Source organism: Bombyx mandarina, chromosome 13 (genome assembly GCF_030267445.1).
Source record: "Bombyx mandarina strain Sakado chromosome 13, ASM3026744v2".
Classification (NCBI taxonomy): Eukaryota; Metazoa; Arthropoda; class Insecta; order Lepidoptera; family Bombycidae; genus Bombyx; species Bombyx mandarina.
The window spans coordinates 9437654-9449766 of NC_143220.1; the positions used below are offsets into that span (position 1 = coordinate 9437654).

The following is a 12113-nucleotide window of genomic DNA, read 5'->3' on the forward strand; positions in this document are numbered from 1 at the left end:
AGGTCCTACCACCAGTGGCTTTCTGAAAAACCAAAAATTCAATTAAAAAAAAGTAAAAAACCCACTGCATAGCTCCCTAGCACACTCGCCCAATGCTCGATTCCTACCTGAGGTGGAACCTGGGCAAGATAGCGGCGGGCTACCTCAGACAAAACTATAACTAGACTCCCAGCCCAGGCGTTAGACTGCCCCAAATAGTGTCGTTGGTATTCCGGGGGACCCCACTGGACCAAAACCTGCTCGCTAAGTCGGAATCACGATACACCGCTAACTGGCTGTCCTAGAATTAAGTGGAACTGTAGGTCCGTATAGTGGCAGTTGCGCAGAACTGCTGTCCCGCGCTGCGCTGGAGTACTGGTAGCGAAATGCGTGACTTTGTCCCACACGTCGCCCCATAACCTTCACGAGGATCTTGTAAAGATTGGACAATAAGTTGGTTCCCAATACTTTTATCGTCAGCACTCGCCCGTTAATAGCTAATAAACAAACAGAAAAGAAAAAGGTACTGAAATGTTTCGTCTTTGGGAATATACGAAATAATAAAATCAAAATAATAAACGTCATAGCTAGCAATCTACATAATATGTTATTTCAATACTACATGTTTTTACTACATATTTCAAATGATTATTCACCTAGTAAAATTTTATTATTCTAAACCTGTAATACGGTGTACCAATATTGTTGATATTTTTGACTATAAAAACGATAGCACAGATTACATGGAAGTCTAATCAAATCTTTGAACCGAGATAAGAATGTCTAACGTTGATAAAAATGACAAGACATCAAAGATAGTCTGTTATTGGCCTTCAACAACGCGATCCATGATTTTAACAGGTGAATAATATGAGTTTTCTTTTCAGTGGTAAAGACAAATAGATGCCCAATGACTCACTTGCTATGGACTGGTGATTAGACGACATAGATATAATAATAATAATGATAATGTCTTTATTTCCCTAAAATTTTACATTTTAAGCTAAAAATAATCAAGTGGATTAAAAAAATAAAAAAACAATATAATATATGAAAACAAAATATATCAGTAAAATCTACACTTCTACTACAAAATGTATCTCGTCTCGGTGTGCCTTTCGACAAAGGCCTCCTCCAACTCTTTCCACTGCACTCTTTCCACTGAATCAATCCAAAACCTTATCTTTTACTAATCTTATTTTTAATTTAGTTAATCTTAGTATTATTTATGTATTATACGTAACTATATACACGAGCTTAAAGATGTTACAGAGACCAAAACTGTATTTAGCAAGCTCCTTAAAATAAAGAGAGAATATTTACTAAAGGTTGGTAAGAAAATGTTAACTATGAATGTGGAAGGATATAGAGGAAGAGGTAGACCTAAGAAGAAATGGATGGATTGCGTGAAAGACGATATGGGTAAGAGGGGAGTGAGCGAAGGAATGGTATATGATAGAAGAGTATGGAAGGAGAAAACATGTTGCGCCGACCCCAGGTAACTGGGAGAAGGGCAGGATAATGATGATGATGATTTACTAAAACTAAATATAAATACTCTTTGTCCCGAAAATGCCCTAAATATGTATAATACCTACGTACATGTATTTTTGGAACGAAGTTCCTTATGGGACGATGCGGAGGGGTACCCTCACCGGGAAAAACGTCCGTAACGTAAGATTTTTATTGGTAATGCACACAGTGAACGACTTAGCTTTGTATTAACGTACAAATTAGTAATGCACACAGTGTACGACTTTACTTACTTTGTAATAACGTACAAAAAATAACATATTTTTTTATCATTCATTGACCACGATCTCAGAGTGTTCGTTTTCGCAATATACAAACTCTTATGCAAACAACCGTGAATGAAGTGTACCACAATAAGTTCGCACGTTACCAAATGACCGTGGGTTGTTGCGAAACCTCCAGTTTTATTTTCTTTATACCTTGAATAGAACATAAAATTAATATTTTTATAATAAGGAACTTCGTTCCTATCCTATGTCCCACGACACCACACATATTTTTTCTTTGTAGCATGTTTTTTTTTGTGCTGATCATAATCAATAAGGCGTTTCAAATATTTATTTCCTTTATCATATCCTAAATGAATAAAACAACGTATAATCTACGAATGTACTTTACTTGTATTAACACCGTTTCCTAATATAAAACTGACTGAGTTGCTGTTGCGAGGCCACGGTAGGAGAGCTGCTGATCTTGCCACGAGCGCAGCCGACACCAGTACCGCCACCACAGCCACAGCCAGCACGAGCCAACGAGCAGCATCCACGTACCACAGCATCGTGTGGGAGTCCATTATTTCTTTGCGTAACCACTCTGGTATTTCCGCTCCCTGTAAATAGAATAGCAAATTGTACGGGCACCTAACGCTTCGGAGCTCACAAATGCTCACGTTTGGCAGCTTATTAACCATTAATATTATTATTTTTTATCCTACCTATGCTGATAGACTTGAGAAGCTACATCAGCGTTACCCTAGCGTGTAGGCTCTCGGGGCTCAAACTGGAGGTCTTAATAACACTGGCCTTAGCAAGAGCAGTGCTTCGCAGAATGTACCACCGGATAGGAAACGCGACCCACTGAGAAGATCCGGCGAGAAACTCAGTGAGCTGTGTCTATGAGTTAATTTACTCGTCGACCATTAATAGTGACACGGCTAGCGTATTTAAACTGTTGCCTCTCAGTTAAAACGAATAAAAACAAATGAGATCCAATTCGGAAGGATACTGAATAGTTATGCCGGATCAGTTGTAGTAGATTTCGGATTCGGTTGAATGATGTAACAGCTATTTGAATGCGAAAGAGCCTTCGAATTCAAATCTTAGAGTCAATTTCGTTAATCGCGTACCTAACATCGGGTCGTTGGTAAATCATTTACTCGTCGGACCTGCGTCAATGAATAAATCTAGCGGAGTTATTTATAGAGATGCCGGCCCTTTTAAGTTCATAGTAACTTAGAAGGCAGAGTAAAATCATTCGCTTCGTTAGTCTAGCCTTAATAGTAATTAATATGTCTGATTAGAATACGACGGCGTCACCCTCAGACACAGCCCACTGAGTTTCTCGCCGGATCTTCTCAGTGGGTCGCGTTTCCGATCCGTGGTAGATTCTGTGAAGCACGACTCTTGCTAGGGTTCGTGTTAGTAACGTCGTCAGGTTTGAGCCCCGTGGGCTCACCTACTAGTTAAGGTTCCGCTGAAATAGCCTCTCAAGGCCATCAGCTCAGGTAGGAAAAAAAAAGACTGTGTCAGTGTTTTGTTAAAGATCCTTTTACTTCTCGTCTACGTGTATCTTCCCTATGCGTTACACAGGAGAAAATTTTAATAAACGTAACGTTTTAATTATACTTAAAACAGCTCCGTTTGCAAACTGCACGTTGAGGCAAGGAAGCCACTGTTAAAGCTTAAAGTGGGCATGATCTAAAGAACTATATTCCCGGTGTACTCGTATTAAGTGATGTCAATGTTCGTTTCAAATAATATCTTCTTATTTTTCTCAACCTAATCCCACTAGGTGGGGTCGGCACAGCTAATTTTTCTCTTCCATTTTCCTCTATCAGCCGTCATATCAACACTCATTCCTCTCTCTCTCATATCGTCATTCACACACTCCATCCATGTCTTCTTCGGTCGACCTCTTCCCCCTCTACCTTGCACTACCATTTCCGTAATACATCTCCTAGTCACATGCATCTTCTCTCTACGCATCACATGTCCATGCCACGCTAACCGTCCGCTCTTTAATTTGTAGATTATCGGGGCTACTACTAATATAATAGTATAATAATATAATAATAATAACTAATAACGTACGTTTCTAATAATATACGTCACGATAACTATAATCTTCACGAATAACTTCCACGAGGAAGGAATAACATCTTGTAATGAAAATTGAATCCATAAAAATTGTAATTTGCGATTTTCTATAGAATTGGATCAGACTCCTCAAGTCTCAAGGTGGGTTGTGTCATTCATTTTGTCTACTGCCTTCTGCAACCACTAAATACCAAATGGCGAGTGCGCCTGTTCATCTGTGTTACGTACAGTAGACCTTCAAAGACCCAAGGAAAATTTACATTATTGTTTATTCTACTTTTTTGTTCATGTTTAGAAAAGAGTCGATTATCATAGTAGCAATATTACGTTTAAATGGATGGACGAGCACTCGACTCACAGGATGTAAATGGTTATATGAGCCCATAGACGTCCACAACTTAAATGCGGCCTCCCTTCTTGAGACGCGAATTTTAAGTCTCAGTTTTATACCCCAACCTTTATATCGAATCGCTTCTCAGCAGAAATAGGCAGAATTGTGGTACCTTCCTGGTGCGGGCTAACAAAACGCCCTAACACCATCAAGAGCATTCATTCATCCAGAGTGCTTTGAGGCTTAAAAATACTGGTATTATTTTTGTGTCAAACTGAATCCCTTGGCCTCGTAAAATATAAGTAGTTCCGTACTTTAGGAAGATGGTCATACCTCTTCAATCCAGAGCAAAGGAAACAGCCCTGAGGGTACTTCTTTGAGCTGTGGCACCGATGGTACATTGCGAAGTTCTATGTTGAACTGAAGACGTTTCACACCTTTTATTACTACTCCAGTTATCTGTTGATAATACAAGATATTAATTCTTTAAGCACACGGACAATTCTGTATTAATTTTTTTTTTGTTCGAGCTGTGGCCGAACCCCCTCGCGCGGGGTATTTGGGTCTTGATCTGCAGATGTTGGGAGCTGACAGCGGGTCCAAGGATCTATTAGGGCCCTACCGCACTAAACGACAGTACTTCTAGACACGAACTACTTTGAAAAAAGGTAATTGGTACATAGTATGCTAAAACTATAGAACTGCTTTTGGACATGCCTAATAAAAATGTGCTGGTTGTAATATCGTTGACATGAGTATCGTGCAGGACGAAAAACCTTCGAGAAACGAGATCATGATGAAATTGTTCTCGGAGATAGAGAAAATTCTAGAAGTTTCAAAGAACCTACTGGATCTAGGTGAACATAAGTGTTATGCTTCTCTTTGTCAGGCTTAATTCCGTCACCGAAAAAGTCAGCTAGTTCGTCAGAGCCCAAGTAGAAATGCGGTAAGGAAGCAATGGCAGGAGCTCCTTGGCAAGGCGCTAAGTTCAGCACGCCCATGAGGAGACATCCGTCGTGCTTCACGCTCCAGTTTCTGAAAAACATTCATGACATACGCAGGTGTATATCGACGCTTGAAAGGCAAACGTGACTAAACGACAATAACTGCTTTATACATAAATGATAGGCAATAACCATATTCGATGCGCAAAAAAAATATATTTCTAGGTCTATTGAAATTATTTCAATCCTATAGTTAGATTTGTTAAAATATAATTTTTTTCAGGTATTTCAACTTTAAATTAGTCTACTGTAAAGTTCACGCATTGTCGCTTAGTCACGTTTGCCTTTCAAGCGTCGATATGCAGCTTTCACGCAATTAACACTGATACCAGTGTGCTTAGTGAGAGTTTTTTAACGTTCTTGATAGCGTAAAAGTTAACGTAAAAGTTATTACTGGTGGTAGGACCTCTTGTGAGTCCGCGCGGGTAGGTACCACCACCCTGCCTACTTCTACCGTGAAGCAGTAATGCGTTTCGGTTTGAAGGGTGGGACAGCCGTTGTAACTATACTGAGACATTAAAACTTATATCTCAAGGTGGGTGGCGCATAAACGCGGTAGATGTCTATGGGCTCCAGTAACCACTTAACACCAGGTGGGCTGTGAGCTCGTCCACCCATATAAGTAAAAAAAAAACCTCAAATTTGTATGGAGTTGGAACGATTGCCTCTAGGGGCGCTGTTCCTACACCATACAAACTTGAGTTAACTTTTACGTTAAAAAAACTTGCACTAAGCACACAGAAGGCCCAAGGGCTCGAATTATAGTTGATCGAAGACATAGTAACTTCATCGGGAAATACGTTGATTTTGCTCAACTTGGATACCTTAAGCAAACTAAGGCCGATTCACTTAAGCCTAGTTCAGGCTAACTTAGTATTTAGATGATCAATGAGTAAGTCAACTTATTTAATAGTAGCGGCCCGCTCCGGCTTCGCTCGGGTTTTTAACAAAGATTTCAACGATATTAGACGTTGTTTTATTTTTTAAAATAAAATAACACTTATTGCGGCATAACTACAATAGTTAAACATAATAATATGCTGTCGTCGGGACACTTTTTGTCGATAATAATGTGTTCTACAAAGTCGTAGTATATTATTTTATTCTATCATCAATAGTTTTCGCAGGGCACGCAATGTAAAGAATATTTTAGGTATTTTTTTTACACCTTGGGTTACATAATTGGAGTTTTAGTAAGGATCCTATTTTTTTTCAAAAAAGATTATGTATGTCACTCGGGAATAGTGTAGCTTCCAAACAGTAAAATAATTTTTCAAATCGGTTCAGTAATTTCGGAGCATATTCAATACAAACGAACAAACAAATCTTTCCTCTTTATAATATTAGTATAGGAAATATCTTTAATCTTAAATATTAAAATCTTAAATCTATCTTAAATATTTAATGCCCAATGCCGTTCGGACCCGCTCGTGTACACAGGTGATTGGGTTTTGGGCGACGAACCGCCAGCAATAACAGTCACGAAAATGCTCCATCCTCGAAAAATAATTCACGTACCTTTTACAGAAACATTTGTTGTCAGGATTAGCGCTCTTCGAACCCAGAGTCATGTCAGATATTTCGTAATAATAAGTGCTGATGTTGAAAAGGGTATCTTTCCCTACAAGACTTGCGAACAGCGATCTGTAAGAACGGTTATTGGATTCTTGAGAACTTATCTGAAATTTTATTTGAATCTTAGTTTATGTTAAATACATATTGTAGTTTGTTGATTTTGTAGTTTTGGGTCATTTTTGTTTTATTGTAACTACACGTATTAGGGTAGTTACAGAAATTTCGTTGATCACCTGATCAGGTACAATAAGATTTTAAGGTTCGATAAAACAAATAGAAATCATAATTATGACAAAATGAACGAATTTTCTTATTTTTTTTTTCTTAGATGGGTGGACGTACTCACAGCCCACCTGGTGTTAAGTGGTTACTGGAGCCCATAGACATCTACAACGTAAATGCGCCACCCACCTTGAGACATAAGTTCTAAGGTCTCAGTATAATTACAACGGCTGCCCCGCCCTTCAAACCGAAACGCATTACTGCATCACGGCAATAGGCGGGGCGGTGGTACCTACCCGTGCGAACTCACAATACGTCTTACCACCAGTAAAAACGCAAAACCAGTAGCAACGCCAATTACCTGCATATGTCCGGTTCAAACGTATAAAGTTTCTCCGGAATGTTCCCATCTTCGAGTGGCGGGAAAATAGTCGAGTCTGTACCATTCAGCTGACCGCAGTATTGGTCGTCCCACGCTGACATTATCCGCTTTCCTTGGTATGAAATAACATGCCCTAAGTCCGATAGATTCTCAGTACCACGAACCATCTCGTATGGCCCAGAGACTGTACGGTTCATCTGTAATTTCAAAAAAAGATCAATGCATTATGGTAGTGTCAGAGCATGTTGTAAGCTTGCACAATTTTTTTATTGCTTAGATGGGTGGACCAGCTCACGGCCCACCTGGTGTTAAGGTGGTTACCGGAGCCCATAGACACCTACAACGTAAATGCTGCCACCCACTTTGAGATATGAGTTCTAAGGTCTCAGTATAGTTACAACGGCTGCTCCTTCAAACCGAAACGCATTACTGCTTCACGGCAGAAATAGGCAGGATGGTGGTACCTACCCGTGCGGACTTACAAGACGTCCTACCACCAGTACCACAATCCTGTCATTTCCAATTTATACTCGTATAAGCATAGGGGAGTGTTCAAGTTAATATCTCATATCAGAGTAGATAGCGGTTTTTTATTTTTTTTGTTTTATTTTTTTGATGAGTGGAAGATTACTGGTGGCCCGGAGGCCTTTACAGTTTCACCAGGACAGGTGGGCGAGCAATGCTTCAGTCAGGAGGGGTGGGATTAGCTAACAACTGCCGAAGGAGACCTAACAACTCAAGAGCAATTGCTTCGCGAAGGAATCTACTACCGGATCGGAATCGGGATAGCGGTACTGATGCAGTGATGGCATACATCGCTACTGTGTGCTCCGGCGACCATTAATTACCACAAGACCTTCAATTGTATATTTGCATTAATTAAAATCATATGTTATCTTATACCTTTGAACAAGCAATTCTTGTATATATATATACAATCTGAATCTCGGAAACGGCTCCAGCGGTTTTTATAAAATTTAGTATACAGGGGATTTCGGGGGCAATAAATCGATCTAGCTATGATTTATTTTCAGAAAATGATGTTTTATTCGTGTTTTCAATAATCAACTCTTCCCGACATCTATTGGCGAATAATAATACTATTTTTCTTAATTGAGGGCAACTAACCGCTTTAAAGACACAACAAGATGGCGTTATCAAAAAAAAAAAAAAAACGAGCAAAGTTCGGTCATCATCTAGTTTTGTTATTATAGGAATTAGGAAACATTAGAAACTGAATGATTCAAGTCTTACATGAGAGAACATGGAGAAATAAAATCCATTGGCGCTTTTCGATATTCTCATCGTTGGAGGCTTTTCCGAACGAATCTTGCCGCAGATTAACCCTGGAATGAAATAATTATTTATTGATAACGTTAATTTTACATAAGTTGTATTAAATATAATAATAATAACAAACACTTAAAAACGCCCATTAAGGTATGTGTGTGTGGCTTAGTCACTATAAAATATAATAAATGATTTGCATCTCATATTAAAAGCGTTAATCTTTTTACGATAACTTTTTATATAGTTCAAATCTCCTGATTACAAACATAAATAATAATTTTGACTACTTCAAATGTTCATCGAGATTATATGAACGATGTTTTTTCTTCGTAATATTATGGTTATGCGAATTGATGATCCAAAGCGCAAGTACAGTTATATTTTTTTTACCTAATGTAGGGTCCACTCGATTCCGTCCTAAACTCGGATTTGACAGACCCGAATCAAAATTCGTATTGGCCTTAAAATGAACATCTCCAAAACCAAAATGATGTGCTGTAGTGATACTATATGTGGTGTAACTATACCTGAGACCTTAGAACTTATATCTCAAGATGGGTGGCGCATTTACGTTGTAGATGTCTTTGGGCTCCAGTAACCACTTAACACCAGGTGGGCTGTGAGCTCGTCCATCCATCTAAGCAATAAATAAAAAAAACATTCGAGTTAGACGCCAAAAAATAGAGAGGGTGGAGGAGTATGTTTACCTAGGACAGAACATCAGTCTCGATAGAACCAGCCAGGAACGAGGGATAAAGCGCTGCACACATCTAGGATGGGCTGCTTTCAGTAAGCTGGCTGACATACTAAAGGGGAATATACCTATGAAATTGAAGCGTCGGATATTCGAGCAATGTGTTCTTCTTGTGATAGTGTATGGGGCCGAGACATGGACGCTCACAAAGCAAATTATGACCAAAATGCAGGTCACGCAAAGAGCCATGGAACGGGCTATGTTAAGCGTTTCTCTACGGGATAAAATGCGCAATACCGAAATCCGCAGAAGAACTGGTTTGACTGACATAGCCAAAGTGATTGCTCGGAAAAAGTGGAAGTGGGCCGGCTACATATGCCGTCGCACTGACAATCGGTGGGGCACCAAAGTACTGGAGTGGAGACCTCGTACTAGACGTCGTAACGTGGGCAGACAGCCAACGAGGTGGACCAATGACCTGGTCAAATTAGTTAGTAGGGATTGGATGACAAAGGCAAGAGATCGAAGAGAATGGTGTGCATTCAAGGAGACCTACACTCAGCATTGGGTGGATACGGGTTGAAGAAGAAAATCAAAATTCAAACTGGACAATATATTATATATACATATGTATGTATATATTGTTAGATACAAAAAGAAAATATTGTTTAATGTGTGTAGTTAAATATAAAACTATGAATATCGATACTAAAGCATTTCATTTCATTTAATTGTTAATTAGTTAGTCGAAGTTTCAAAATCGTAGAAATGGAGGGAGCCATGAAAATTCAATTTGCGACATTTTCGACGCGGTCCGGGCTATGAAGCAAATTCACAAGATAAACTTGCTTTGATTCGTTCATGATAGGTTAATATTGACGATCGCATTCTTGGAGCGTTTGGGACGCCAATTTAATAAGCGATGCCTTGTGGTAATAACATGGATAATGTTAAAAAACACTCAACATTTCAATGGCACACTCCGGTTGTATTTGCGTACGTTTTTCGTGACAAACTGAAAAGGCAAAGTCATACCCATAAGAAACAGCTCTGGTACATCTGAAAGTATAGAAGAATCTAAAGTTTTATGCCAATTAACAAGAAAGGGAATAAAGCCTCTATGGAAGCATATTTACACGCATCCCACCAGTACCAGCGAGTTGGAAGCTTGAAATGCTGTTTCTTAGTTTATCGTTACTAGATGATGACCGAGCTTTGTTCGTTTTTTTTTTGATAACGCCATCTTGTTGTGTCTTTAAAGCGGTTAGTTGCCCTCAATTAAGAAAAATTGTATTATTATTCGCCAATAGATGTCGGGAAGTGTTGATTATTGAAAACACGAATAAAACAACATTTTCTGAAAATAAATAGTAGCTAGATTGATTTATCGCCCCCGAAATCCTCTGTATACTAAATTTTATGAAAACCGTTGGAGCCGTTTCCGAGATTCAGATTATATATTATATACAAGAATTTCTCGTTTAAAGGTATACGATTATGTATTATATTTATTGTTTTTATCAATAAAAATATTCTGCATTCGACGAGAAGACAAAATTCCTTTTGTACGCACCATTTCCTGTACGTCAAGCACGAATATCTATCGAATTCGTAATGTAAACGTATCGAGTCCTCGATACGAAAACGGATCATTACATTAGATGGTGGAACTCGATAGCCAGCCTTCTAGATTTACGTTACCGTATGTCAAACTAATTTTCGTGCTCTTGATTATGAGTAAGGTTTCGAGTTTCGAAAACGTGACGATGAGCTCACAGCCCACCTGGTGTTAAGTGGTTACTGGAGCCCATAGATATGCACAACGTAAATGCGCCACCCACCTTGAGATATAAGTTCGAAGGTCTCAAGTATAGTTACAACGGCTGCCCCACCCTTCAAACCGAAACGCATTACTGCTTCACTGAATTAGGCAGGGTGGTGGTACCCAACCGCGCGGACTCACAAGAGGTCCTACCACCAGTAACGAAACGAAAGTAAGTAAGTTTATTCGTGCCGCTGAAATTAATTATTTTTACGGACGGTAGGGGAATTGTTTAAATCCTATATATTCTTTCTCGATAGCGATACGAATTCCTTTTAGGTTCCCTAAGCACCGGTCATCGTTCTCGTCGAACCCGTCGCTTGCGACGAAGGGCTCGGCGAGTAAATTAACCCATAGACACAAACCACTGAGTTTCTCGCTGGATTTTCCCAGTGGGTCGTGCTTCCGATCCGGTGGTAGATTCTGCGAAGCACGGCTCTTGCTAGGGTACGTATTAGCAACATCGTCAGGTTTGAGCCCCGTGAGCTCACCTACTAGTTAAGGTTACGCTGATATGGTCTCTCTAGGCTCTAGACCATCAGCTTAAGTAGGAAAAAAAAAATACGAATTCTTTTTCGATAGTCATTCGTGCTCGCACCTCTGGGTACTGTTAAGAATTAAAAAAAATTCAATAAAGCGAATAAGGGGCGGAACAATTTTCAATAATGAACATAGGATGAAACTGACGAAAGTTATCCTATTGACATTGCTATTTATTTTATGTAGGGATTTTTTTGTGACTGACTGTTATATTAAAAACAGCTCGATGAGATTCAAATGAAGGGAAGTATATAAATAAGGGATTTATTGTAAAAAAAATTCTTTGACATCTGTATGCGTAGTTTTCGGTGATCAGGAATATTATTATGGAACAGTTAACAATTTATTTTAGTTCCGTTTGTGTGATATATTGAGTCAATTGAGTATCTTATAATATCGATACGATCATATAAAATGACGCTTCAA

The 12113-nt window shown here is 39.0% G+C and overlaps 1 protein-coding gene across 8 annotated transcripts in view; it reads right to left on the bottom strand.

Moving 5' to 3' along the window:
- Positions 1–2109: 2109 nt before the first annotated feature.
- Positions 2110–12113, bottom strand: part of LOC114243997 (sensory neuron membrane protein 2) — a 50855-nt gene continuing 40851 nt past the window's right edge. For 4 of the 8 annotated variants that reach the window (XM_089732197.1, XM_028175671.2, XM_089732198.1 and 1 more), the window contains exons 6-12: positions 10292–10384; positions 8596–8687; positions 7321–7538; positions 6681–6806; positions 5007–5193; positions 4492–4617; positions 2110–2341 (exon numbers count right to left, since the gene is read on the bottom strand). In XM_089732197.1, the coding sequence (XP_089588323.1) occupies positions 2114–2341; positions 4492–4617; positions 5007–5193; positions 6681–6806; positions 7321–7538; positions 8596–8687; positions 10292–10384 (1070 nt within the window). In that variant the 3' untranslated portion in view covers positions 2110–2113. The remainder of the gene's footprint in view (positions 2342–4491; positions 4618–5006; positions 5194–6680; positions 6807–7320; positions 7539–8595; positions 8688–10291; positions 10385–12113) is intronic. The other 4 variants (XM_089732201.1, XM_089732200.1, XM_028175674.2 and 1 more) reach the window with 2 other exon arrangements.